Source organism: Odocoileus virginianus, chromosome 23 (assembly GCF_023699985.2).
Source record: "Odocoileus virginianus isolate 20LAN1187 ecotype Illinois chromosome 23, Ovbor_1.2, whole genome shotgun sequence".
Classification (NCBI taxonomy): domain Eukaryota; kingdom Metazoa; phylum Chordata; class Mammalia; order Artiodactyla; family Cervidae; genus Odocoileus; species Odocoileus virginianus.
In genome coordinates, this window is record NC_069696.1 from 48,215,379 (window position 1) to 48,243,247 (window position 27,869).

A 27,869-nucleotide genomic window follows, 5' to 3' on the forward strand; every position below is an offset into this window, starting at 1 on the left:
AAATGATGTCTCCAAATCCTTTAAGCTAGTGTCACTTTATAGGACCACATGAAATCCAAGACTCTTGTTGTTTGTCTTGAAAATGACTAAGAAGTTAAATTATTGCCTAAATATTAGTTGGGATTTTGTTTCTTAACTACAAAGTGAACTTCCAGCAGAACTAAATCAAGGACTAAGTATTGTACATTTTACATCAGTTGGAAGATTCAAGACGTTGACTGGTAGAAATCCAAGTCAAAAATGGCAAGTTAGGGACTTCCCAGGTGGCCTAGGGCTTAAGAATCCACTTAGCAATTCAGGAGATACAAGTTCGACACCTGCTCAGGAACCAAGATCCCACAGTCCTAGGAGAAACCAAGCTTGTGTGCCGCAACTACTGAGTCCACATGTCACAACGAGAGTCCATCCAACCCCAACGAAAGACCGTAACTAGAGTCCATCCAACCCCAACGAAAGACTGTAACTAGAGTCCATCCAACCACAATGAAAGGCCGTGCAAGACACAACAAAGATCTGGCGTGCCGCAGCAAAGACCCAACGCAGCCAAATAAATAAATTTTTTTAAAATGTCAAGTTACCATGTCTTCTATAGTTCAATATGTAATAAAGTGACCTTAGCTTTGGGTCAATTTGAAATATGTTTCTTGAGGGAAAACTAAAATAGAATGAAGAAATCATGAGATCTTGGTCTATCAGGAATCTGCTAGACTCATTTCACCTGGTTTTGGGGTCTGGAAAAAAGTATTTAGAAAGTCATCTAAGAACCAAGACAGGTCTTATTCCTCTATGTGGAGTCCTCCCCCAAGGCCACAGGTGCTAGGCCTTGCATCAAGGCCACAGAAGTGGAGCCCAGAACGAAGGTCACCTCTGGAACTGACTGAGCCCCTTTGTAAATATTGCCAAAAGCCACCGTGATCGTTAACTGTCAGCAGACTTCCTGATCCCAAATGAAGCTAAAGTGCCCACCCTGTTAGGCACGCTATGGCGCCCTAACCAATCACCTAATGCCAACCGTCCAGCAGGAATTTGCTTTGTCTTGAGGCTATACAAATTGGCTACTAACCCAAAAAAGCATTGACTGTCCCTGGTCTGGCGGGAGGTCAGCCCACCGCACTTGCAGTGCCCTCATAGTCTCTGCTCTTTGTTCTTAATCAACTCACTCCCTTCTGAAAAGCTGTTTCTGGAAATTCTTTGCCAACCTGCGCTTGCACTGCCTCGGCACTCTACAATGAATGTGACGCCGGAAATTATTAACAATTGTGTGTCCGCGACTGTGGAAGACACTGAAGGGACTGTGACTGAGGTCACAGTGACTGGGGTCAGCAACTCCAAAGTCTAACTTTAGCTATTCCTTCTTGCAACTAGTCCTCTAGGCAAGAAAGGAGATGAGAAAGGGAAAAAAGGGGAAGGAAAAGGAAGAAAAGAGGAGAAAGAAAAGAAAAAGAAAGACATATAAAGAAGTGGCAGAGACAGAGAAGGAAAGGCAGTGGTTTATGAAGTACAGCTATAGAGCGAGTTTCTCTGTCGGCTACCCAGAAAAGCTGAGACAACCAAAAGCTCGGAGACTCTACCTAGGATCTAAGCACATCAGCTTGATTCTAGAAGTTTGTTGACTTGAGGACTTACCCACAACTTTAATCTTGATGCTTGCATGTGCTTCCCCGGCTTCATTTTTCAGATTTATGTGGTAAACACCAGAATCATCTTTTTCTGCTATGTCAATAACAAGAGTGGTGCTGTCAGGGTAATTTTCAGCTCTTATCCGGCCGCTGCCCTCCATAATGGCCTAGGGAGAAAGGAAATGCAATGTGGTATGACCTGTGCAAACAACAAGGACACTTGGAGTGCCTGGGCACTTAAGCTGGAAATGGTGCTAATGCCTGAAATGCATGTTCCTAGTTTTATCCTCCAGCTCTAAGGACAAATGTATTGTCATCCCATTTCACACATCAGAAAATTATGGCCCAAGGCTGCCATAATTATGCCAAGAAAATTATGAACTGGGATTTGACTCCCAAGTTCACTATCAGTTAACTCCTTAAAAAGAGGAAGTTGGAGGACCAAAAATATAAGCACAAAACTGTCATTCTAGGAGAAGAGTTTCTTTGCACATTAAACTAGAAATATTTAAGCTCATATCAGAAACTAAATAATGATTTGTTCACTTCTTTAAATTTTAAATACTGAAAGGGGTTGAAGAAGGACACAGTGGCAATTTCCCAATTTGATTTTTCCCTTCCAGTGGGACATGAAAGATTGAACATCTAATTCCTAAAGTAAAGACAGAGGGAAGCTGAGACTTCTATTATATTTTCTTTCTTTTCTCCTTCTTCCCCCTTTCCCCTTCTTTTTTTCCTTCATTTCTCCCCTTCCTTCTTTCTCACACCAGAAATTTAAAGCAACATTACATTTCTCTGATTCCCAGGTCATATCTTCCATGCAACAATGGGCAGCCAATATACAAAGAGGAAAAACAGAGAAGGTCCAGGCAGTTTAGAACCTGGGTAATTTGCCACTAACTATTGTCACCTCTACTTTTAGGGTCTGGATTAGGACTTACAAATCTTCAATAACATAAGATTGTGACAACAGTAAGAATATTTGAAGTGGCTTTCATGATTCTTATTTTATGATAAAACAAAATATCCTCATTTTAGCCAAATCCTTACTTTAAGATTGTAAAAGATGTTCTGCTCTTTTTTTTTAATGTGAAAAGAAAAATGATTTACTTAGGGCAGTGTTATCCATTTCATATTTCCATATTTTATTTTGTTCACTGTGCTATAATTTACACAGAGTAAGATTCATAGCTTTTAGATATATAGTGCATGAATTTTGACAAATTTCTGTGATTCTGGAACCAGTACCATAATCAAGATACAGACTATTTCCAACACTTCCCATAGTGTCCCACACTCCTTGACATTCAACCCACTAAACCCTGGTCTCTGCAGTCACTGGTCTGTTATTTGCCACTTTAGTTTCCTCTTTTCCAGAATGTCAAATAAATGGAGTCAAACACTTCAAGTGAAATTTTTTAGATTGATCCATCTTGCTGCATGTATTATTAGCACATTTCTTTTAATTACTGTGCAGTTTTCCATTGCATATTCCATGTGCAGCTGGTTTATGTGTGTACAAACTATATCCTTATACAACTGAACTTTTGAGTCATTTCCAGGTTTTGACAATTATAAATAAATCTGCTATAAACATTCCTGAACAGGTTTTTATGTGGACAACACGTGTTTCATTTCTTTGGAGAAAATACCTAGGGAGAGCTTTGTAGTTGTATGGAAGTATATGTTTAACTTTATACTAAAAAACTATCAAGCTCTTTTCCAAACTGGATGGACCATTTTGCATTCCAACCAGCAATGTATGAGACTTTCACTGTTCCATATCCTTGCCATTATTTGGTATTGTCAGGTTTTTTTTTTTTTAATGGTTTCTTAAAATGGTACAGTTTCTTTCACTGAGCATAATTATTTTGAGACTCATCCAAGTTATTGCACTGTATCACAAATCCATTCCTTTTTATTGCTGAGTATTATTCCCTTGTATGAATTTTGTTTATCCATTCACTCATTGATGGAATCTGCATTTTTCTCAGCTTTTGAATATTACAAATAGGGCTACCTTGACTATTTGTACTAGCAGGGTTTGTTTGTTTTTTGTTGTTGTTGTTGTTTTGTTTTGTTTTTGTGGCTTATATTGGATATTAATGGAAAATCTTGAATGAAATTTTTAGCCAAACCAATACATCAATGATTATGTCAACTGTAAATAAAGACAGTTCTACTTGTTCCTTTCCAAAATGTATGTCTTTTACTTTTTTTTATTGTTTGATTTCCCTGGCTATAACCTTCAGTGCAATGTTGAATAGAAGTGGTAAGAGTGAACATTTTCCTCTTCTTTCTGATCTTAGAGGAAAAGCATTCAATCTTTCACCATTACATAGGATGATAGGACTGTCGTAGGATTTTCAAGGATGTCTTTCATCATGTTGAGGACATTCCTTTCATGTTCTGGTTTTCTTTTTTACTAGAAATGAGTGTTCTATTTTGTCAAATGTTTTTCTGTCTATTAAGATGAGGTCACATTCTTTCTCTGGTTTGTTAATATGGTGAATTATATTTATTTTTAAATGCTAAACCCACCTTTGCATTCCTGGGATAAGCCACCTGTGGATATAGCATATTGTTCCTTTTATGTACTTTTGGATTTGATTTGCTAAATTCTGTTTAGAACTTTTTTTGTTCTATGTTCAGGAGTGATACTGATCTGTAGTTTTCTCTTTCTGTAATGTCTTTTTCTGGTTTTTCTGTAAGGATGATATTAGCCTTCAAGAATGTGTTGAGAAATATTCCTATTTTCTTTTCTTCAATTTTTTTCTAGAAGTCTATATTAAATTTATATTACTTCTTTATTAAACATTTGGTGGAACTATCCAATAAAGCCATCTACATGTGGAATTTTCTTTGTGAAACATTTTAAACTACAAATTCCATTTCTTTAATAGATATAGGGATGTTCAGTACTGATTTAGTCATATTTCACAAATTCTGATATATAGTATGTTCATAAATATTTTCTGGAATAAGAAATGGCAACCTGCTCCAGTATTCTTGCCTGGAAAACTCCATGGACAGAGGAGCCTGGTAAATAGTTAAAAGCAACTGACCACAAAAATATTGTCTGATTTTCCTTGTAATTTCTTCTTTGATCCATGAGTTATGTTTTTTTCTTTAAAAAAAAAAAAACAGAAGCTACTTAACTTCTAAATATTTAGAAATTTTACAAATCTTTCTGTTATTGTTTTCTAATTAATTCCATTGTGGTCAAAGAATATACCTTGCATGACCTGAGTCCTTTTACATTTATTGAGACTTATTTATGGTCTATTTTGGTAAATTTTCCTGTGCATTTTAGAATAATGCCCATTCTGCTTTGTTTAATGGAGTGTTCTATAAATGTCAACTACATCAAGATGGTGGATAGTATTTCTTAAACCTTGCATATCTTCACTAATTGCCTGTCTTGTTCTATCAACTATGGAGAAAAAAGTATTAAAATCTCCAACTTAACCATTTTTCTTTGTGATTCTATCATCTTGGTAGCTGTTTTTTATTTGTCTCATTTGTTCTTTCTGCCTTTTTTTTTTTTTTTTTGGCCTTCTTTCAGATTCATTAAATATGTTTCCATGATTCCATCTTATGTTCTGTGTTGGCCTATTAGCTATAACTGTTTATTATTTTAGTGGTTCCTTTGGGGTTTATAGTATAGTCTACCTTTATGTGGTATTATTATATGTTTGGCGAAAGAAACTTACAACAGCATACATCCATTTCACCCTTATGATCCTTACTTCTGTTTCTCCCCTTCTGGTCTTACGTTTTCATTGTCATAAACTTTACTTACACTAATGTTTAAAGCTCCACAATGCATAATTATTATTTTTGTTTAAGCCAACCAATTATCTTTTAAGATTTAAATAATAAGAAAAATTCATAAATGTTTATCCATGTAGGTCTGGCGCTCTTAGTTCCTTTGAGAAATGCTTTCATCTTGGTATCACTTCCTTTTTTAACGTAATATTCATTTATTTTTAGCTCCACTGAGTCTTCCTTGCTGCTCGAGCTTTTTCTCTGTTTGTGGTGATGGAGGCTACCCTTCAGTTGCATGTGTGGACTTCTCATTGCAGTGGCTTCTCCTGTCGCGGAACATGGGTCCTAGGGCGTGGGCTTCAGTAGTTGTGGCGGATGGGCTTGGCATGTGGGACCTTCCCAGATCAGGGATGGAACCCATGTCTCCTGCAATGGCGGGCAGACTTTACCACTGGGCCACCAGGGAAGCCCATTATCACTTCATTTGACTTAAAGACTTCTTTAAGCATTTCTTATACTGCAAGTCTGCTGGAGATTACTTCTTTCAGCTTTTGTATATCTGAAAATAACTTTACTTTGCCTTTGTTTCTGAAACTTATTTCTACTGAGTATAGAATTCTAGGTTTTTCCCCCCTTTAAATGTTGATCCACTGTCTTCTCACTTGCTTTGCTTCCAGAGAGATTAGCTGTCATCCTAGTCTTTGTTCCTATAGATTTAATGTGACCTTTTTCTCTGTCTCCTTTTAAGATTGTTTTCTTAACCACAGGTTTTGAGCAATTTGATTATGATGGTGTAAATTTCTTAATGTTCCTTGTGCTTGGATTTTATTGAACGTCTTGTATCTGAGATTTTATAGTTTTTATCAGTTTGAAAAATTTGGGGCCATTAATTCTTTATTTTTATGTCCTACTCTTTGGGGACTCCAATTACACATAGATTTGACTTCTTGAAGTTGTCCCATAGCGTAACAAAGCTCTTTTTTTTTTTTCTCCCAAAAAAACAGAAAAGGAGGAAACAGTCTCCAATTTCCTTAAAAAACAAATTGCTTTTGTAGAGCAGCTTTGAGTTCCCTGCAAAACTGAATGGAAAAGTACAAAGAGTTCTCATATAATCCCTGTTTCCACACATACACAAACTTTCCCACTATTGACACCCCCACCAGAGTAGGTACATTTGTTACAAGGAATGAACCTACACTGATACAAGGTTATAATTGAAAATCTATTGTTTACATAGACTCTTGGTGTTGTACATTTTATGGGTTTTGAAAAACCTACAATGTCATATGGGTTATGTGGGTCATAATGTCATATGGATCATAATGTCATAATGTCAATGTTATAATGACAGGTATCCATAATTATAGTATTATGTGGAATAGTTTTACTGCCCCTAAAACATTTAATATAGGAAGCCACAGAATCACACTTGAGCTGGCTCCACTTGACCACTCCAATCTTACTGACTATTCTCCTTACTCACTCTGTCCTGGCCATACTGGCTTTCTTTTTATTCCTCCAGAAGGCCAAGCGCATTTTCTCTTGTTCTTTGCTCTTGCATTGACATCACCTGGAAATTTCCTTGCTCTTAAATTCACATAATGGTTCCCTGTTGTCATTCATAGAGGCTGTAGACGCTCCATGCAGTCACTTACTAATCATATCACCTTGGTTTTTTCTTTTTTTAATCTTCATAGCACTCATTACTATCCAAAGGGACTTTATTTATTTAATAATTCATTTATATCTCTTCCTCTCCATTCTCTGATACCCATTAGAAGGAAAGATAGACTCTCATTCACGGCACATAATAACACTCATTTGCATATGTTCACATAGTAGGTAGTCAGAAATATGAAAAGCAAATGAACAGTTATTATATTTGCCTAAAAATCAGTGATGTTTATTTGCTAAAATAATTATAACTTTGCCATACATTTATTCGCTGCCTTCTTTCATCTGACTTATGGAAGGAAGGGAGTAGGGTGTGTATATGTGTGTGTGTGTGTGTGTGTGTGTGTGTGTGTGTGTGTAGAACAAACCTTATCTGCCCGGCTCCAAATGGCTTTAGGAGGTGGCTCCCCACTGATGGGAATCTCTAGACGAAGCTTGTTTCCTGCGATTACTGTCACTGTATTGTCAGCATCAAGACCATCCAGGTTGATCTTAGGCGGATCTAGAATATGAAACATGGCCTTTGTTATCAGACATTTATTTCCACGTGATTATATGGGTTAGGTCTTGTCTAGTGTTAAACATTGGTAATAACCAATATTTTGTTTGGTCAAAAAGGATATAACAGGAGTCAAAGCAGTCGGTACCAGTACCTTGCAAAACTATTTCATTGTTAAGATCGCTTAAGAATCAACTATTAACATTGTGCCTAGCAATTAACACCAATTCATGTATTTTTCTTTAAATGTCACATTTTGGATATAATTCCAAGGTAAGAAAACCCAGAAAAACAAGAACACAACTCTGAAATGATTCCTTTTATCTACTCACCAATAACATGAACTTTGGCAGGCAAAGTAACAGAATATGCATCCGGTGTGAACACATAATCACCTTCGTCCTCAACCAGAGCATTGGCTATCACTAATTTGTGGATTCTAAGGAAATGAAAAAACATATTTCTAAGACTGTGCAGAGATTTAGACTGTATAAGACCCAAACTGAGGAGACACATGGTTTTATCTTAACTTGCTTAGTGCAGCCTGCAGAGAGAGTGATAATAATGTGAATACTTGACTAGCCTATTTTGTGATCCACATTCAGTATTTATTTGGGGCTATATGAAACCATCTCTACAAATACAGCCTGCTTACTATGCAAGAATTCCTCTGCCTTTTAAAAATTTCATAGCTTAAAAAAAGAATAGAAGATAACATCTCATTGATGCCACTCTAAGATTCAAGAAATTACCAAGAATAACCTTGACTTTGGTTTTTTATGCAAACCTAAGAGCAATAGTTCTTAAAATAAAAAAACAAAACTGAGGCATAGTTGATATACAGTATTCTATGTTTCAGACATAAAATATAGTGATTCACAATTTTAAAGGTTTTACTCCATTGATAGTTATTAAAAAATATTGGCATAAGAACAGTAGTTCTTAACTTCATTGGCATCATGAACCAGTGAATATCTGATGGACACAATGGCACCTCAACCTGGAGAAAAACAAGTATTTTTGTACACAGAGAATCTGCTTACAATTTCAGAGGATTTGGGGAGACTCCTGAAGATCATAGGCCTCCTAAGAATCCATGGATTCAAGTTTAAGAACTCTTGGACTTGCCCTGCATCTTTGCTAGATTCTAGAATATTAAGCAACCTCCCCACTAGCGGGAAAAAAAAAATGTGGAAAGATCATGTGACATTTATAAGTTAGGGACAGTGAATCCAATTTGACCAGTTCCTCAACTTGAATTCCGTACCATTCTGCTAAGTTCATGTTCATATGGAAAGACTCAATCAATGGATTCCAAAATAACACAGCACCTCGCTGTAAGGTGCAGGCACCAGGTCACGAGTAAGACACAGCATGATGCACAGCAGAGAAATCACCTATTCTTGCTATTTGGGAGCAAAAGGTCAGAACTAGATACCCTCCCTATGACTAATCTCCAAACATCCTCACCAATCATCTAACTTAGGAAGCAGAAGAAGCCAGTGTGGGGAGAGCCCTAACTTGTTTACCTTCCTTTGTGAACAATCTTCAGACGGTCAGTCTCCTGAACAGGTAGGCCGTTTTTAGTCCATTTTCCTGTTATGTTCTCAGATACTTCACACTTCAAGCAGATTTCTTTTCCAAGGTTTACAGTCTGATCAGTCAGAGGTGTCAGTATCTTCAGAGGTTTTACTGCAGAAATAATAGATAGTTACAAGAGCCAAATTTCAGACAGGCCAAGATGGTGTTGTTTCACAGTTTCACTATAATGCTTGTTTTGAAAATGAGCATTTGCTCCAATGCAACTGAAATATTCCAAGACAATCAGAGCATAACATACATTTCATGTTGGATTATCCATGATTTTATTCATGAGAAAGACTAGAAGAATCCATAAAGCTGCACCCAGTTGAACTGAGCCAGGCAGGATTGTGCAGAACGCACACATACAACTGAAATATTGACCAGTTACTTTAGTTCCCCCTGTGAAATGAGCCACAACCATGCACGCCTGAGGCTACAACTCTCCCAATTTCAGATAACCTCCTTCCACTGCCTCCAATAGCTCACAAGCTGCAATATTTTAACCCCACTTTCACAAGCAAATTTCAGATCTTTTTCAAGGTTAAGTGCCATATTTATGGAAATATTTATTAGACATGTGTAAAACTGTGCCACTAATTTTTTTATTAAGTTCCTACCATTTTATTTTATTTTGGCTGCACCATGCAGCATGTAGGTTTTTGGCTCCCAGACCAGGGAATGAACTTGTGCCCCCTGCATTGGATGTAGGAAGTCTTAACCACTGGACCATCAGGGAAGTCCCTCATTTTACTTTTTAAAAACTGGGTCCCTGAAAATTTACTGAGTGTTGTGTCTTTAACCCACATTCCCCCTTGCCCCTATGATTTTCACTGCATGACTCTGTACAGCACAGTAATTTTTAAAAATGCATATGTTAATGTTATAGCAGGACTAACTATAATTGCTTAAATGAATATAAATATCAGATAAGGATCTGCCTATGGTTGAAAAAACTTTTTTGATATTACACTACAATGGCCATTATCCCACAAAACATAAGGAGGGTACTGTGATTACTTCCAAATAATTCAATGGTCATATGAATTGCAACTGGACTAAGAAATAAGGAACAGGATTTCCCTCTCCACCTATAACTGATCTTCTTGTGAAGTTTGCTATTCTAATTTTCATGGCTAACTGGAAGGGACAGGCTCTGCCATTAAGAACTTACTACCATCATGGGGTATTTGAGGAAGGCCATGAATGCTCTCACACCTCTAAAGCCTATCAGTGAATTAGCTCTTAAAATCTTCTCAATTGAGGTCCACTAGTTTGAGTAACTTTTCACCCCTATAATTCAACAATTATAGAATGTTGAATGTTTATTGAATAGATAGCAAATTCACCTAGGGATTAAGCAAATAGGATATCAGGATTTGATATCATATCTAAGTATTTATCATCTATTTATATGGTTTTGGAATTAAAACATTTCTTAACCCTTTGGGTAACTTCTCTGGCAGGTGATTTTTATACTTCCTTCTCAGTCAGTTCAGTTCAGTCGCTCAGTCGCGTCTGATTCTTTGTGACCCCACGGACTGCAGCACGCCAGGCCTCCCTGTCCATCACCAACTCCCAGAGTTTACTCAAACTCATGTCTATTGAGTTGGTGATTCCATCCAACCATCTCATCCTCTGTCGTCCCCTTCTCCTCCTGCCTTCAATCTTTTCCAGCATCAGGATGTTTTCCAATGAGTCGGTTCTTCTCATCAGGTGGCCAAAGTATTGGAGTTTCAGCTTCAACATCAGTCCTTCCAATGAACACTCAGGACTCATCTCCTTTCCCCTCTATTTCTTTGCATTGATCACTGAGGAAGGCTTTCTTATCTCTCCCTGATATTCTTTGGAACTCTGCATTCAAATGGGTATATCTTTCTTTTTCTCCTTTGCTTTTTGCTTTTCTTCTTTTCACAGCTTTGTAAGGCCTCCTCAGACAGCCATTTTGCTTTTTTGCATTTCTTTTCCATGGGGATGGTCCTGATCACTGCCTCTGTACAATGTCACAACCTCTGTCCATAGTTCTTCAGGCACTGTATATCAGACCTAATCCCTTGAATCTATTTCTCACTTCCAATGTATAATAGTTAGGGATTTAATTTAGGTCATACCTGAATGGTTCTAGTAGTTTTCCCTACTTTCTTCAATTTAAAGTCTGAATTTGGCAATAAGGAGTTCATGATCTGAGCCACAGTCAGCTCCTGGCATTGTTTTTGCTGACTGTATAGAGCTTCTCCATCTTTGGCTTCATAGAATATAATCAATCTGATTTCAGTGTTGACCATCTGGTGATGTCCATGTGTAGAGTCTTCTCTTGTGTTGTTGGCAGAGGGTGTTTGCTATGACCTGTGTGTTCTCTTGGCAAAACTCTGTTAGCCTTTGCCCTGCTTCATTCTGAACTCCAAGGCCAAGTTAAGCTGTTACTCCAGGTGTTTCTTGACTTCCTACTTTTGCATTCCAGTCCCATATAATGAAAAGGATGTCTTTTTGGGTGTTAACTCTAGAAGGTCTTGTAGGTCTTCATAGAACCGTTCAGCTTCAGCTTCTTCAGCATTACTGGTCGGGGCATAGACTTAGATTACTGTAATATTGAATGGTTTGCTTTGGAAATGAACAGAGATCATTCTTTTTTGAGATTGCATCCAAGTACTGCATTTCAGACTCTTTCGTTGACTATGAGGGCTACTCCATTTCTTCTAAGGGTTTCTTGCCCACAGTAGTAGATACAATGGTCATCTGAGTTAAATTCACCCATTCCAGTCCATTTTAGTTCACTGATTCCTAAAATGTTGATGTTCACTCTTGCCATCTCCTGTTTGAGTATTTCTAATTTGCCTTGATTTGTGGACCTAACATTCCAGGTTCCTATGAAACATTGCTCTTTGCAGCATCGAACTTTACTTCCATCACCACAGCTTCCAACATCCACAACTGGGTGTTGTTTTTGCTTTGGCTCCATCCCTTCATTCTTTCTGGAGTTATTTCTCCACTGATCTCCAGTAGCATACTGAGCACCTACCGACCTGGGGAGTTCATCTTTCAGTGTCCTATTTTTTTTGCCTTTTCATACTGTTCATGGGTTCTCAAGGCAAGAATACTGAAGTGGTTTGCCATTCCCTTCTCCAGTGGGCCACATTTTGTCAGAACTCTCCAGCCAAGCCATGTAGGGCCACCCAAGACGGATGGGTCATGGTGGAGAGTTCCTTCTCAATACTGGTACTCTATTAAACTGAGTACTAAGTTCTTAGAGACTCTGATTGACATGATATAGACACTCAGCTAGAATGGAATCTAATTTTACACATCTAAAACTGTCATAGGTCGAAGTCAAACAGATTGAAACTTCTCTAAAACTGAATTAACAAACATAACACACTAGTAAAACAACTTGGGAGACATACAAGGAAGTCTTACTTACAGTCCACACTAAGTTTAGCAGATGACTGTCCTCCTGTTGTCATTACAGAATATTCTGCAGTATCAGCCTTTGTTGCTCCTTCTATGACCAAAATGTGTTTTTTGCCTTCAACTCTAATGTGGTATCTTGATTTTGGACCAGGGATGATTTCCTCACCATTCTTAAACCTGAGTTAAATAGATGATTTTTTTTTAAAGTTTTATAAAAAATGCTTCAAGAGGTAGTCACCAGACACTCAAGAACTGCTTGTTGAATAAAAGAATGTATGGATCAGTCTCTATCAATAGATGACTACTGTAAGATGTATTATCTGAAAATTACATTTAAAAAACAAAATCCCATTTCTTTCACTCAAGATCAATTAGATAAAGATGCTAAGAGTGGATATTACCTATGTTTGGGCTCTTGGTGCACACTACTAAGAATAGCATTTTAATACATTTTAAAGATAGCTATGATTCTAGGTTACAATGAACGATCTGTTCTAAACCAAATTACTAGTGATTCCTGCTGCAGAATATACTGTCTCTCAATTAAGATTTTAAGATTCCAGATCTTCTAGTCTTTAATTTTGAGGTTACTCCCAGTGAACTTGAGAAAACACATCCCATCTGACCCCCAAAATACGTTTTTTATTTTTAAGAAACGTTCAAGTAATTTGGTGATTCTAAGTCTAAAATATTTTTCTGAGATACTGTGACAATAAAGTGACTAGCAGTAACATAATAAAGAGTATATTTTCCATAAAACTTGCCATCATGGCATAGTGAGAGCATGCATCAGAAAGAGCACCCATGGGCTTTGGAGTCAAATAGACATAGGGAACCTTGAAATATTCATTTACTAGAAAGTGCCTACTTCCCTATATCCTTATCAATATAGCTATCTGAATCTTTTTTTTTCAGTCTCACAGGTGAAAAAAGCCAGTATCTTAGGATAGTTTTAGTTACATTTTCTACTAACACAAATGAGGTTGAGATCCTTTTCATATGTGTAAAAGCAATTTCCTACTCTCCAAAGTATGAAGGCCCTTTTTTGTTTATTAAAAATGGACAGACCTCAGGATATCTATTTACCATTTTACATTGGCATCATCTTCAGACACTTCACATTCTAATTCCACTCTTTCCCCACAATAAGCTTTTGTATCTTCCAGTTGTTTGGTCACCATAACTGGAGGCTCTATTGTGGAAAAAAAAAAAAGAAAGAAAATCAGAATCATTAAATGCGTCCAAATTTGCTCATGACCCTGGTTTGTTCACAGATGAAAAACCAACAGTAAGAAAGTGTGGTCGATCACAGAGTGATGGTTAGATGGTGGTAGTTAGAAGGTGGATTTTTTAATGACTTTTCACGGTAAAATAAACAGTTGGTAGTCTTGGGTAAGTTTCACATAGCTTCCCAAGAACTCTTCAAATCAAATAAATGATTGTTTTAGAGAGCAGACACACTGTATCAAATAATCTTCTTTGGGCAAATAAGAGCAGAAGATAGCATTCCTGAGGAAGGAAAATCTATAACACTAAAATTCTCTACTTATGGTTTTAGACCGATGATAGAGGTTACAGAATTGTCTTTAAATTTTTTTTTAAATTGAAGTATAGTTGATGTGCAAGATTACAAAGCTGTCTTAGTCACAGGTCCTCTTAAATAAAATAAATGCTTCATGGCTTCACTGACACCCTCCAGCTCTTTTCACTAGTAAATGATGGTCTTCAGCAATCTCAGTGCCAAGCATTGATGACTTTTACTAATGAAGCTGTTTCAAAGGAAATCAATTTGTGATGAGCTGAATGTGTGAAACAGCTATCCAGTAGGCTTTGTTGGGTTTCAAAAGCTATCACTAGAGCAATTAAATTGCAAAATACTGCTTACATGAGCCAAAACTACAAGACATTTTTACTCAACAGTTTTTTTCTCCTGTCAGCTTTTCTAGTCTTCAACAAACCTGAAGATTAATTAGGATACCCTATAAACACCCGTACAAAGATGCTTCAATCCAGAGCCAATCTAACAACCCCAAGCTAAACCACCTCGAGAGGTACTACTATCTCTGCTCTGGAGCCCAAGGGCTCACTTCACCATTTTCATTTTTGATTATTACCCCTGAGAGAAGGGGTAGATTTCACTTTAGAAGAAGTGAAGAAGAAGAAGAAGTGAAGAAGAAGAGATTTCACTTTACCTCTCACAAAGAGCTCAGTGGAACATTTCTCATCACCAGCTGTCACATAATACTCCGAATCATCTGTTAGCGCACAGTTATTGATAAACATGATTCTTTCACATCCTTTATGTTCAAAGATGTATCTGTTTTAAATAGGAGGAAGATAAACAGAATCTGTGAGTCCAATTTTATCCTTTTCTTTATTGCCAGCAAATTTGGCTTATAATTCCATAATATCTGAAAGTCAGAAATAGTCATTTTGATCTGCAATTTATTAGCCATATCTTACATAGTTTAATAAACATTAAACATGAAGTCAATTTCTATCTTTATAACACATAATGTAATACATATGCATATTTGCATATAATATTTGTCATTATTTTCTTTTATATATGATTTTTGGACTTCTCAGGTGGCACTAGTATTAAATAACACGCCTGCCGATGCAGAAGACATAAGAGATGCAGGATCGATCCTCAGGTTGGGAAAATCCCCTGGAGAGGAGAATGGCAACCCACTCCAGTATTCTTGCCTGAAGAATCCCATGGACAGAGGAACCTGGCAGGCTATAGTCTATAGGGTTGCAAAAAGTCAGACACGACTAAAGCAACTTAGCACACATATTTTTTATTCCAAACATAAAATCAGTACTCACATATTTACCAATGAACAATTTTTAATCTATTGTTGGAAAATACAGTAGGCTAAGATTTTTAACTCTTTACATTTTTTAAAGTGATCAATTCATCTACTCTACAGAGGGAAAAAAAGTTTATATTTTTCATTGATTTATTGAATTCACTCCTTGCTAGCCCAGTGACATTTTATTGGGTGAATAAATGATTACACAATTTAAGCAATAACATGAATTTAATCATTAATGTAGATGGTAATTCTATACAATGTGATATTATCTTAAATGAGTTTAAGAACTAGTATTATCATATATATCATAGTTATCATCTACTGAAAAAGAACTTAAGTGGAAACAAAAACCTGAAATCCGGAAGACTGCAAAATTTGATTATCTGTGATCTAGATTATGGATGGGTATATTAGCGCATTATAACAGATGAAAGGAAGAGTTCTTACTTGGGAAATTCTCAAAGACTTCAAGAACAAAACACTAAGCAACATTTTTCAAGATAAAAATAACCAAGTAAAATTATGTTTTTGCTAAATTCAGGCTGCCTTCAAGAGACTTTTACCAGATATAAACATTATTATCACAGTCATTCTGAGAGCAGGACCACATTAAGAAATTGGAAACTACCTAATTGTTCCACAGAAGTGACAGATTTTCAGGATTAAAGCCTTTTATAAATATACACATGGTTCCTGTTAACTTAAAAAAATATATTGGAGTTGAAAGTCTCTCAGACTGAGAAAGATCTCTGTAGTTTCCTAATAGCCTAGCAATACCATCAGAAATCAGGGATTAGTTTGTTTCCTTCATTTGGGAAAAGGGTCAAAAAACAATAAAACATAGGCTTTAGATGCTATTCTGGAAGAACAAAAGTTATCTACTTATAAAGTGTGATTCCCATAACAAACTGGTATATCGAATACATATTTCAATTTTTCTCAAATTTTTTTTTAAATTGGGCGAAGTTTGGCAATGCTCTGAAGTAATCACATATAACCTACAATGACACAAAATCATAATTACAAGTACTTGAAATAGTTTATATAGAATTAAAACATAAGGCAAGGTTTAATTTATATAGCAACATAACTTCAACGTTTCCAAAATACATAAAAAGTTTTTGCTGTCCCCTCATATGATTTTGCTTCATATGAATATAACTAAAAAGTGCTTTCAGACATACAAAATCAAGTCAAATTACTCTTTGATTTATATAGTTACTACTGATTATTTGCAAATTTGACTTACTTTGTACTGGGTCGAATTTCTTGACCATTTTTATACCATTTCACCTCCAACTTTGGATCTGCCAGTTCCACGACAAATCTTACCCTGCCTCCTTTATCAACCTGATATGCAGGATCAAGAATTCTTGCAAAAGCTAGTAGAGAGAAGATACAAAACTATGTTAATATGTATATGCATATGATATGAATTTAAATAGTCAATCTGAAAACCTAAACCTGAATAAATTAAGACAAAAATAGGAAACTTTCAAATTGTCCCTCATATTTTAGAATTCTGCATCAATTTATAAATAATAAGATGGTTTAAAAATTTTAAGAGAGTCCATATGCTTTTGGAAGAAACATAAGTAAAGAACTATTGAAGAGGCTTTAAAAATGATTGTCTTCATTCTTTGGGCAATGTATAATATAAAATATCCAAATGAAATTTGAACTTGAAGGACATGCTTATTCTCCTAAAATGATTCTTTTCAGTTTCATTGGCATTATCTGTGTACATCTATCTTACAGATAGTTTTTTTTAATCATAGAATTTATGAGATACTTCCAACCACTCATGAGCTTAAATGGAATGCCTTCGACTGATTGAAACAGTAAGCTTATCACAGTTTTTGTACTGTGGAAACCTGCGCAAATATTGACATGCTTAAACACTTGGGTTACCTCAGCAGGTGTGAGACATGAATTCCCCATGACGCATCAAATGGGTGGAAGAATGTAACAGTAAAACAAACACAGAATCAACTCTACCTAGATAAGAACCAGGAATCTGAGAGTGACGGAGAGATGCAGCGGATGGAGAAAGGGGCTGCTGAGAAATTCCCGGGAACACAGGAATATTTAATACTCCATCGTGCATTGTGTCACTGTCATGTACTTTTGTTATCTTGAAACTTCAGCAGCTGTCCACTACCTACTTTGCCGGAGATGTGCGGGGCGGTGAACTATTTCACCCGAAGCCAAGTTAAGCAAGAGAAGCGGAGCCCCTACAAATTCCACTGCAGCTAGTCCGCCCTGTAAACCCACAACGAACCGGGGAGGCTTATCGTCTCCGCTAGGAGCGCTCAGACGTCCTCACCTGCACTCTTCTTTTCCACTCTGCGCATGCGCTTGAGCCGCTTGAGCATCCCACGCAGGTCAGTGATGCCGTACTGAAAGGCGATTTTCTCATACTCGCTGGGTTTCGCATTCTTCAGCAGCTCCCACACGTCTACCTCGGGTTGTTCCTCCTGCGGCTTCACCTCCCTATCCGGGGAGAACCATTGCCTAGTTTAATAGCTGCCCACTGGCCTTTAAAGACCAGGAAAGTCGGAGTATGTACCGATTTTTTTGGTTCGGCGCTTAAAGCTCTGTTTAAAGCCTGACTATTTAAATAGCCGAGGAGAAAGTCTACTTTGCATGAGTCTCAGTGCGACTTCTAGATAGTCAAAGATCAGATCCGTGCACTTGCATTAACGCTCTCGTTTTCCTAGTTAAAAACACAGTATTAAGGAGATAGAAGGATTTCAGGAAATATCCTTTAGCTATTTTTACTTATTTTCAACCTGAAAATCCAAATAGGAGGTGAGATTTTGAGAAACTTAAAAGATCAGTTTTCATCTAGGATTTAGATATTGAAACAAGGTTTAAGAACCAGAAGATTTTAGGTGTTGGTCCATGAAAGAACAATGCTCTTTCTGCCTTTGCTGATGTGCATACCCTAACTCTGCATGGAGATGGTACCAATAACAGTGTTTCAAATCTTCAGATTTTGCAAATAGCATTTTCCCTACCATGTTAGTAAATGTGTACATTAACCATTTTTTGCTGTTTTTTTAACAAAAAATATTTGAAACTGTGACTAAGCACTTGGTCTTTGCTTCTGTTTGTTTGGTTTGGTTGTTTTTCATATGATTTTTGAGTATACATATTATTTTAAAGAGAAAACTTTTTTTTTTTTTTCTAAATTGTCAGAATGAAAAGAATGAGGTTCAAAATTCTCTGATATTTCATCTAAAAGTACTGTCTGGAACTTTTTTAGAAGTAGTTTGGGTATAAACTGCTTTGAATCATGAATATATAAGTGTGAAACTATAAAGCAAGTCATAAAGTGTTCCATGAACAAGCTAACAGTAAGTTAGTGTGATTATCAAAATCATGACTCTAACTTTTGACCACTGGCAAAAGAACGTATAGAATATATAAAGAACATATATAACTACTGTATACACACACATACATAGGATTTAAAGTACATATACTTGTATGTATTTTAAAACCTAAAAGTGAAACAAAACTCAGGAATAATCCCTCTTCAGGGAAAGAGCCTTAGTTGTAAATGCTGAATATAATTTAAATTGATTTCCTTAACTAGCTAAGAAGTTCCAATTTTGTTTAAGTTTAGTTGACTGTTTTTATTGACTAAGGTTAGACTGGAAATATTTTAGTGACTACTTACTGTGAATAATGCTGGTCTGGGTATGATTTTTCCAGGAAAACTGGTCAACACATCTTAAACATCAGTGTGAAAACAGGTGCATGCTATCATGATAGCAAATAATGAGTTACATATGTTTGCACTGTTATATTAATTATACCCATTTCAGAATTTCTTGAGGAAATACTGGGTTATAATCATAGGGAAGGGTAGGAGAATGGAATAGAGTTTAGGGTGGCGTTAGGCAAGGATGGCTTCTGCATATCTAATTTCCATTGTCATGTAAGTCTCTTGCCCAGTAAATGATGTTGAGGCACATCTGGATAACGGAAGAAAGTGAGAGGTCATTGGTCCGTCAGCGACCTTTGTGGGAAGGACTAGAAACACCACTAGGAAAATGTGCTTCTAAAGATTCAAGATCCAACTCTTCATTTCACTGAAATGGTAACTACGCCCTCTATTAACATAGGGAAATTGATAAGCTTAAGAAAATTGTCCTGAAGTTGAAATATTAGTAATAATTTGTCAGGTCTACTATATCTATTGCCTGAAAGCAGTCTACATTTCCAATTTAACATTTAAATATTTTGTAGGAAGTCTTGGAGAATTGTGATTAAAATGTGTATGTGTGTGTATACATTTTATTTTTTCCTGTGGGACTTTCCTCAATCCTCTTTATTATTGCTCTATTTTTGTCATATTAGCCTGAGTCTCCACATTGTAAAATTATCCCATTCTACATTTTGTTCCATTTGTATCTCAACCAAGAAGAATTACCCGTGTATTTCAAACATCCTCTTGACATTGGTGAAAAGATTGAAAGATATCAATGACAAAGACAGATTAAAAGAGCTAACAAGAGGTTCACACCAAACACTGAGAATACCCAGATGTAAGGGTGCATGTTTGCATGAGGAAGTCACTAAGTAATAAAGACTATTTTCAGTGTGATTTCTTGAGTCAGTTTTGTTGATAGAGTCATAAAACTGATCATCCTCACCATTTTTTTCATTAACACCAAAATACATCCCACTCTACCACGACCTTAATCCTATCACGCTTTGTATACAAACACAGGTAACCTCTTGCCTCTTCCTTTCTTTCCTCTCCACCACTCAACTGAAACCCAAATTGCAAGGAGATGGATTCCTCATTTTGTACTGCAATATGAGGTCAAGGCGCCCATCTGTAGTATTTCCTTAACTCATTCAGAACATATCTTTACTTACCATGGTGGCTGCACATGACCATATCTGTATGGCTACATTAAATTTCAGCTGGGAGAAAAATCCAAATTTCTATAGGCACTACTGATTCCTTTCCAAGAATTAGCATAGACCTATATAATATTTACAGTACTTCCATCTACATCAAAATTTCTATAACTTGACAATCCTAGTGAAATACAAAGCGGTTATAGAAATTTTATGTAGAATAAAACTTTAAAGTATTTATATAGGTCAGGTCTCATAACAAGATACTGCCCAAAGACTAACTGTGATTTATCTAATGTCCATTTGGAATATGCTAACTTTGTTCAGGGCAGGGAGATATTTCATTGTATAAAGATGTTGGTGGTAATGATATTTATTCTCATGAGGATTTTGCCATACACTCTAGGAGTAGAAATGTTATTACCACATGTTACTACAGTGAAAACACATGCAGTTCACAAATTAGTAGGAAAACACAATGATTTCCAAAGTTATACTGGTGGATTAGTACATAGTATATTAAATGAATATAGTCTCATGGTGACAACAATCTAATTATGAGTCAAAATCATAATTAGGGGATGTAAAGAAAATGAGAACTAGAGACATGTTGACTGCTCAGTTTTTTTCTAGTAATTTTCTTCTATAGTCATTTTGACCATTAATTAGATTTCTTTCACTCTGAAAACTACTGATAGAACTAGCGTGTTCTTTTTTCTTTCCTTTTCCTTTTAATCAGACTTGGCACTTAATAACCTATTACATTTTTATTGATTGATTATGTGTGTGTATGTGTATTATGTCACTTGACTAGTGTCAACTTAAAAAAATTGCACAATGTGAGAGCTATGAATTAAGTTTTATTTGGGACAAAATGAGGACTGCACCTCAGATAGCTCTGAGAAACTGTTCCAGAGAGGCAGTGAGGAAGGTCAGCATATATGTGATTTTGGTGAAGGGGGAATACACACAATTAAGCACATATTTTTCTGGAAAATTTCTGCTAGTCTCATGAAGCTTTTGCTAGTTATGAGGAACAGTCGTTATCACAAAGGATCTTAGTGCTTTCTAGATATGAGGAGATATGAGAATTGGGCTCATAAAATCAGCTCCTGAAAATATCTGACTATAACTATCTGAAGACCTGTCCTTCCAGTTTTTCTTCCAAGCACACAGTGCCTCATTTCTGCTCTCCACCCTGAACTCCTTTCAGGAAGTATTGAAAATCAGCACATGATTCAATCTTTGTAGAGGAAGATAGCAAGTACAAATTAAATAGTTGACACTAATGTAAGTTCTTCAAGGGAAAATGTCACATTCTGGGGGGAAGTGGATATTTATTTGACACCTGTATGAGTCTGGTCTCTTACATTTAACTTAATTCTCTCAATAATACTCAAGTAGCTTTTATTCTCTGCATTTACAGTTGTGGAAAGCAAGTCTCAGAAAGGACATATCACTTGACCAAGGTCATGTCCAGTAATTAGTAAATGGGAGAGCCGAGACTCAAATCCATGTTTTAACCACTACCTTTTTCTTCCCACAAATATGTATTTATATCTTTCCATGTGCCAGGCGCTGGAAGGCATTGGATTTCTTTTCCTCACCTCAACTAGTGTTATAGTCTACACAAAGAAAGCATTTAGCATCTTCCTGATTGAGTAAATGACTGCAGGAAAAAAAAAAACACCCCAAACCTCTTGTCTTCCTAAAGTTTTAACTTGTTATAAATGTCCAAGGTGCCAACTTCCCAGGCAGATTCAGAGTGATGTTTCTTATGTGGAGTCACAGGAAGTGTGCTGACTCAGAAAAGGGAACTTGGATGTAGGTCCCTGCCCTCCCTCAAGTTACATGTATGACTTGGGGTAAGTCACTCAACTTCTCTGGTCTTTGGTCTCTCACTTGTAGAAAAGGAAGAGTGTGGCTCATTAAGGTCACTTCATATTCTATTGCTTCAAGATACTTTTGGAGAATTAATAAATATTATTGAGACTAATGATTATTTGAAGTATCCAAAGAAGGAATGATGTTTTTGATACTACCAAAGTCTATTGATTGGCTAATATCCATTTGGTTATTGATAAATGGCACCTGTTAATGTTTCTGTTCTCAGCTTAAATGTTTAGAGCTGGGCGTGAATGTTTCATTCACAGGGGTTTGAATAAAACCACCCAACTAAACTAAGAATGAAGACAAGCCTATTTATTACCATTTGTAATTTGTTTTGAAGCATATATATACCTATGATTTTCAGTAGACATAGAAAGCTGTAAGAATAATAAGAAGTGAACCTAAAAAACTAAATGAAGCCCAATATCAATATTATATATCATAAATTTAGAGTTGTAGTTTTACTGTTTATTCACAAATTTGGTACATAAACATCATCCTAGCAAAAGTCATTTTCTTTATGTTTCTTCTGTGCTACAGCAACTATCTAGACATGTATATCTTTATATATAACATATATACAATATAGTATATTTATGATTACGTATGTGCATATACAGACTTCCCAGGTGGTAAAGAATCCACCTGCCAATGCAGGAGATGCAGGTTTGATCCCTGGGTTGGGAAGATCCCCTAGAGAAGGAAATGGCAACCCACTTCACTATTCTTGCCTGGGAAATCCCATGGACAGAGGAACCTGGTGGGCTACAGTCCATGGTGTCACACAGAGTTGGACATGACTGAGCGACTAAAAACAAAAAACAAATATGCATATATAGGGCAGAAATTCTATAAAATGGTTGTGTACTAAATATCCATAATGATTTATAAATTTTATTGCCAGAGAGTACAAAGTTAAAGGAGTGTGAGTGATAATACTCAACACTAAACCATTTCACTACTATTTTATCCCTTCTAAAAATGCAAATTTGGGGCATTTTAAATATCTCTGAAATAAGGATGTACCTTATAATCAGCAGTATGTCATAATAAGCTATTTGGACAATTTTTTTCATTGCTTAGTGGTTTATAATACAAGTATATATTAGCATGGTGTCTTAGATTTGATGAAATACAGTAAATCATCAATACTATGTTAAAGTAGGTGTATATATATATATATATATATACACACACATATGTATATATATATACACATAAATATATACATCTGCTGAGACTTCTACCAAAATTTTGAAATTGACTTTTCAGTCAAATATCAAAAGCAGGAGAATGGAGGCTTTATTTATTCAATCATGATGAGGGATCATGATTGAAATAATAGAAATCATGAGAGAAATAAGAAGTTTTCAGGCATTTAAGTCTTCTGTCTCAGTTTTCAAATTTCCTCATCCCCTACTAAGAAAATATGTGAAGACTCATAAAACATTTAAAAAGAAAGTAAAAGCATCAGCTAAAATATTTAGCAGATTAGTAGGCAGTTTTTTCACTGTCTCTTAATCAACACTGTTATAATATTCCATAAGCAAAACACATTTTAAGAAATGAGAAATTCTTTGAAAAAGATCCACTTTAAACTTGACTTCTCTGAGTGGGTATCTAAAAGATTTCCAGGCCAAAGCGCCTCACTCCATCACTGGGTTCTCACCTACGTTTCAGGAGACCACTAAAGTCAAGTTCCCCTGCATCCTCTTGACCTTCTCCACTGTCATTAACAAAAGAAAAGCAAATCTGGGTTTAATGCTGAGACACATATACAACAATTCCCCCAAACACTCTACGTACAATGTATATGCAATGTTGTACTAGCACACAAATCATGGGACTAAATCAACACAATCAGTTTCTTTTCACACAAGTGACATTTTAAATTTTGGAGGATGTACTTGTGGAAAAGTAAACACAAGGAGCTTGCATTACTCTACGATCTCAGAAGACACATTTTTGTAGATTGCATATGTAAAACTGCTTGGATTTGTGTTAAAACAGAATAACACAAATGCACTAAAGCCAAACAACACAAAGTACTTTGTTTTTGCAAGTTGGGGGCTCTGGGAATGTCTGTGTGTAAAAAGCAAAGGACTTTGGCCGATCTCTGTTACTCAGGTCATACAGAGATTGGCTTGAAAGATGAACTGGACAAGTGTCAAATATATAAGTACAAAACTTCTATTCAAAGGTAACCTCTTTGTGTCCATCACTAGATGAATCAGGTAATATGATACCAACATGGCCTGGTGCACTGGGAAGACCCAGAGGGATGGGGTGGAGAGGGAGGTGGGAGGGGAGACCGGGATGGGGAATACATGTAAATCCATGGCTAATTCATTTCAATGTATGACAAAAACCACTGCAATGATGTAAAGTAATTAGCCTCCAACTAATAAAAATAAATGAGAAAAAAAAATGGAGCTAGTGCAGGGCTTTTTAAAAGATGCATTCCTTTCTCTTGAAAGGGAAAGGATTATAAGCTTTTTATTTTCTTGTTAATATTTATACCATTTAAAATGTGTTTTCCAAAAGTTTGTCTTGGAATTGTTGAGCCCTTTACTAGGAGTTTTTTAAAGTGTTTTCCTGTGGAGAAATGCATCTTAATTTAGGCATGCAGCCACCTTCATGATTTCATATAAACTCTAAATAGAAGCTATAAGCTGATATTTAAATGGTGCTACATAGTTACTTACATGTTTAATTTTTTAATGAAGATTTTGTTTCCTGCGCTTTACAAATGCTAGTTATGGTTTCTAAGAAAAAAGTCTGCGGGTTTAAAAACAGCGTGTATAACACGTTAAGTTATCAGAATTGAACTCAAATAATGTGTCCTCAAAATTTCTTTAAAGCAGGTATTTGGAAAAGACCTATTGACATAAACATACTTCTATTCTCTTAAAGCCCCAAACTAAGTAGATGACATCTTTCTCTCTTAAAAGAGACATATATAGGATGAACCTAGTGTGAGATCTATGTGTTTGTTAACTGCGGGGTGAAGGGAAGCTAAGAGGCTTTGAAAGTTATGACTTTAAAAAATACAATGGACTGATCAGGACATACTACATATCTTTTAAGAGTAATTACAATATTCATTACTTCATAATTTAGAAAGAAATTTTGCCTTTTATGAACAAGGCTAAATCATCACTTTATACTAGTTTGGGATGACTTTCCTTACTCAGCAAAACTGTTGTGTGGATTCAGTCTTAGGAAGAACAAACCATTTCCTCTCATTAATGAATTTCTATTTTGGAAGAATTCTAGATAAATAAAGAAGTACAGAGAAGAAAATAATACCAGGAAGAAACTAGTTGCATTTCTCACAGGCTAGAAAATTTTTTTCATTTTTCTTCCTTGACTTTCTGATTTTTCAGCCTTGGTGGTTGCAAAATAAATCAGGTAAGTATCTATATTTTGCCTTTATACAATGTTTCTTATTCCAGCAGACTAAATGGACTTTCATTTAGGATAATCCCATACTTAAATTGTGCTAACTTTAGTAAGGAGCTATTTAATTGTACTTTTCTGGGCATATGGTCTAATAGCTCTGTATGTGATTCCTAAATAAAAAGCAATGTAAATTTTCTAACATTACTTAACTGATGCTATATGAGATGTGTATTGTTATATATTTTTCTGGGTCATTTGGCAGAAAATAATGCAATTCATGAAGAAGCCACATATGAATAGTAAGAAAATGTGTCTTTCTAAGGCAACAGTGAGACCTGTAAAATAAAGAGTTTCACTATATCAAGAATATTGTAAAAAATGATCAGCACATACACAATATGGCATTAAGCCCATGGCATCTCTTGAAAACTAACTTCTCAATATTCAGTATGTTTGACTTTGGTGAAGAGACTTGATCTCATTTGAAATATAGAGTGTGGCGGAAGGGAACATGTGTTTGAAAATCCTTTACTTTCATGTTTTACAAAAGATACCTAGATCCCCCTTTTGAAGTTACCTTCTCTTGAAAGCAGATCTGATGTCAATGTTTGGAGTAGTCCCAGTAGATTCTTTGAAAGGAAAGAAAACGGTAAAATAAACATCCGTGAAGAAGCCAGTTTTGTGTTCAGTTCCTCTCCAGGCTGTGGGGATCCTTCCGATGGAAGGAATCAGCTGAAGGGGGTGGGGAAGGGGTGGCTCTCCTCCACTGCCTGAGCTGCTGAGACATCAGAGCTTATCCTCCCTCCCTCAGAATAGATGATGGGGCTTTAGGAGTCCCCCTATCCTCTTGTCATTCCACCTGTGTGCCCATTAGAATCATCCAAGGAGCTTAAAAAATATCAGCTTCTTCATCTCCCTGCTGAAAATTTTGATTCACCAGATTGAGGATGGGCACCCAGAGATCAGTATTTTTAGAAAGCCCCTTATGTGATTCTCAGATGCCTGGTCAGGTGAAGGAGTGGTGCTCAGGACCAGAGTCCCACTTAATATTGAAGTCTCGACAGCACCGGTCCACCCATGGTCCTTCAGCCTCGACAGTTCTCAGACTGGGACTCTCACAGCCATCTGGGTGTCTATATGGCTTTAAAGAAAAAGCTAGTGCTAACGTGAATGTAAAATTCACCTTCTCATAATTTCCACCTTTCGATTCTCATCTGCCTAAACACTTCTCGAAGAAACCGAAAATGAGCCTTTCCCTCTTTCTGTGACAGCCCTTCTGTGATTTATTACGATGAGTCATAAATGCTGGACCTCCTTCACCTACACATTCAAGGTGAATGGACCATGTTTCCTGGATTCTTCATCCTCCCAGTCACCCTACTCCAGGAGGGATCCCAGTGGAGATACAGCGCCTATGACCAAAGGCGTGACCCCAAACATGGAGCAAGTAACATGTCACAGAGAGCAGTGGCGCTTCCTGAACCTAGATCCCATAACATTTGTAATGCTCTGGTTTTAAATTACAGCAGCTTTGTCTAAAAATACAAAGCATGTCACACTTTTGATTTATTACCAAGTCAAATTTCCCTTTGTTTAACTATCAAAGTATTGCTTTTTTCCCCTAATCTACATATATACCTTTAATTTATTCTTATCAAATTCACTCTTGGCCGTACACAGAACATATAGATGAAGAATGTCTGTATCTGACCTTAGTCCTTATAAGAGAAAATCCTCCCTTCTACCTGGGTTTCCTGACATTCTTGTCCCAGGAAACTTTATTTTCAAAATCTCATACTAAAAAATGATCTTATTCTCCTCTATCCTCTCACACCCCATTTAAAAAAAAAAACCACACTTATCCAGACTAGAAGCCTCTCTTACCGTGTACTTCAAGATCGAATGAACAGCTGTCAAACTTATCCTTATAGGTGACCTCACATCTGTAGTTTCCTGCGTAGTTCTCTTTAGCTTTGATGATCTGCATCTCAAATGTGTACACCTGCAATGAAACGCATCCGAACATATTTCAGTCCTACCCTGCTGGCAGAAAAAAGCCACCACATTGCAGTTATTTCCCCAAGTCCACAGCATTGGCTTAAAGATGTGTCTGCATCTGGGGATTCGGGTACAATGTTCTCAATACAGGAGGGGTCAGAGCAGTGCTCTGAAGCCGCTGGGCACAGCAGGGCCACCACACTGGAGTATAAACACTGGGAATGGTAACTCCAGTGGGTGTTCTGGAACTGACGTCTCTCAAAGCTGAACCTGAAGATGGCCTTTGACGTATGCACACGAGCGAGCCGGCCAAGCCCCTGCCGAGGGGCT

General features: G+C 36.5%; 1 protein-coding gene across 14 annotated transcripts in view; it reads right to left on the minus strand.

Annotated features, from left to right (window-relative positions):
- The window catches only part of MYBPC1 (myosin binding protein C1), a 96,074-nt gene that overhangs the window by 30,000 nt on the left and 38,205 nt on the right, over positions 1–27,869 (minus strand). For all 14 annotated transcript variants that reach the window (XM_070454067.1, XM_070454060.1, XM_070454061.1 and 11 more), the window contains 12 exons: positions 27,426–27,543; positions 26,119–26,170; positions 23,809–23,865; positions 17,698–17,864; positions 16,621–16,753; positions 14,742–14,866; positions 13,636–13,741; positions 12,560–12,726; positions 9,090–9,252; positions 7,893–7,999; positions 7,430–7,563; positions 1,627–1,786 (listed from right to left, as the gene is read on the minus strand). In XM_070454067.1, coding sequence (XP_070310168.1) covers positions 1,627–1,786; positions 7,430–7,563; positions 7,893–7,999; positions 9,090–9,252; positions 12,560–12,726; positions 13,636–13,741; positions 14,742–14,866; positions 16,621–16,753; positions 17,698–17,864; positions 23,809–23,865; positions 26,119–26,170; positions 27,426–27,543 — 1,489 coding nt within the window. The remainder of the gene's footprint in view (positions 1–1,626; positions 1,787–7,429; positions 7,564–7,892; positions 8,000–9,089; positions 9,253–12,559; positions 12,727–13,635; positions 13,742–14,741; positions 14,867–16,620; positions 16,754–17,697; positions 17,865–23,808; positions 23,866–26,118; positions 26,171–27,425; positions 27,544–27,869) is intronic.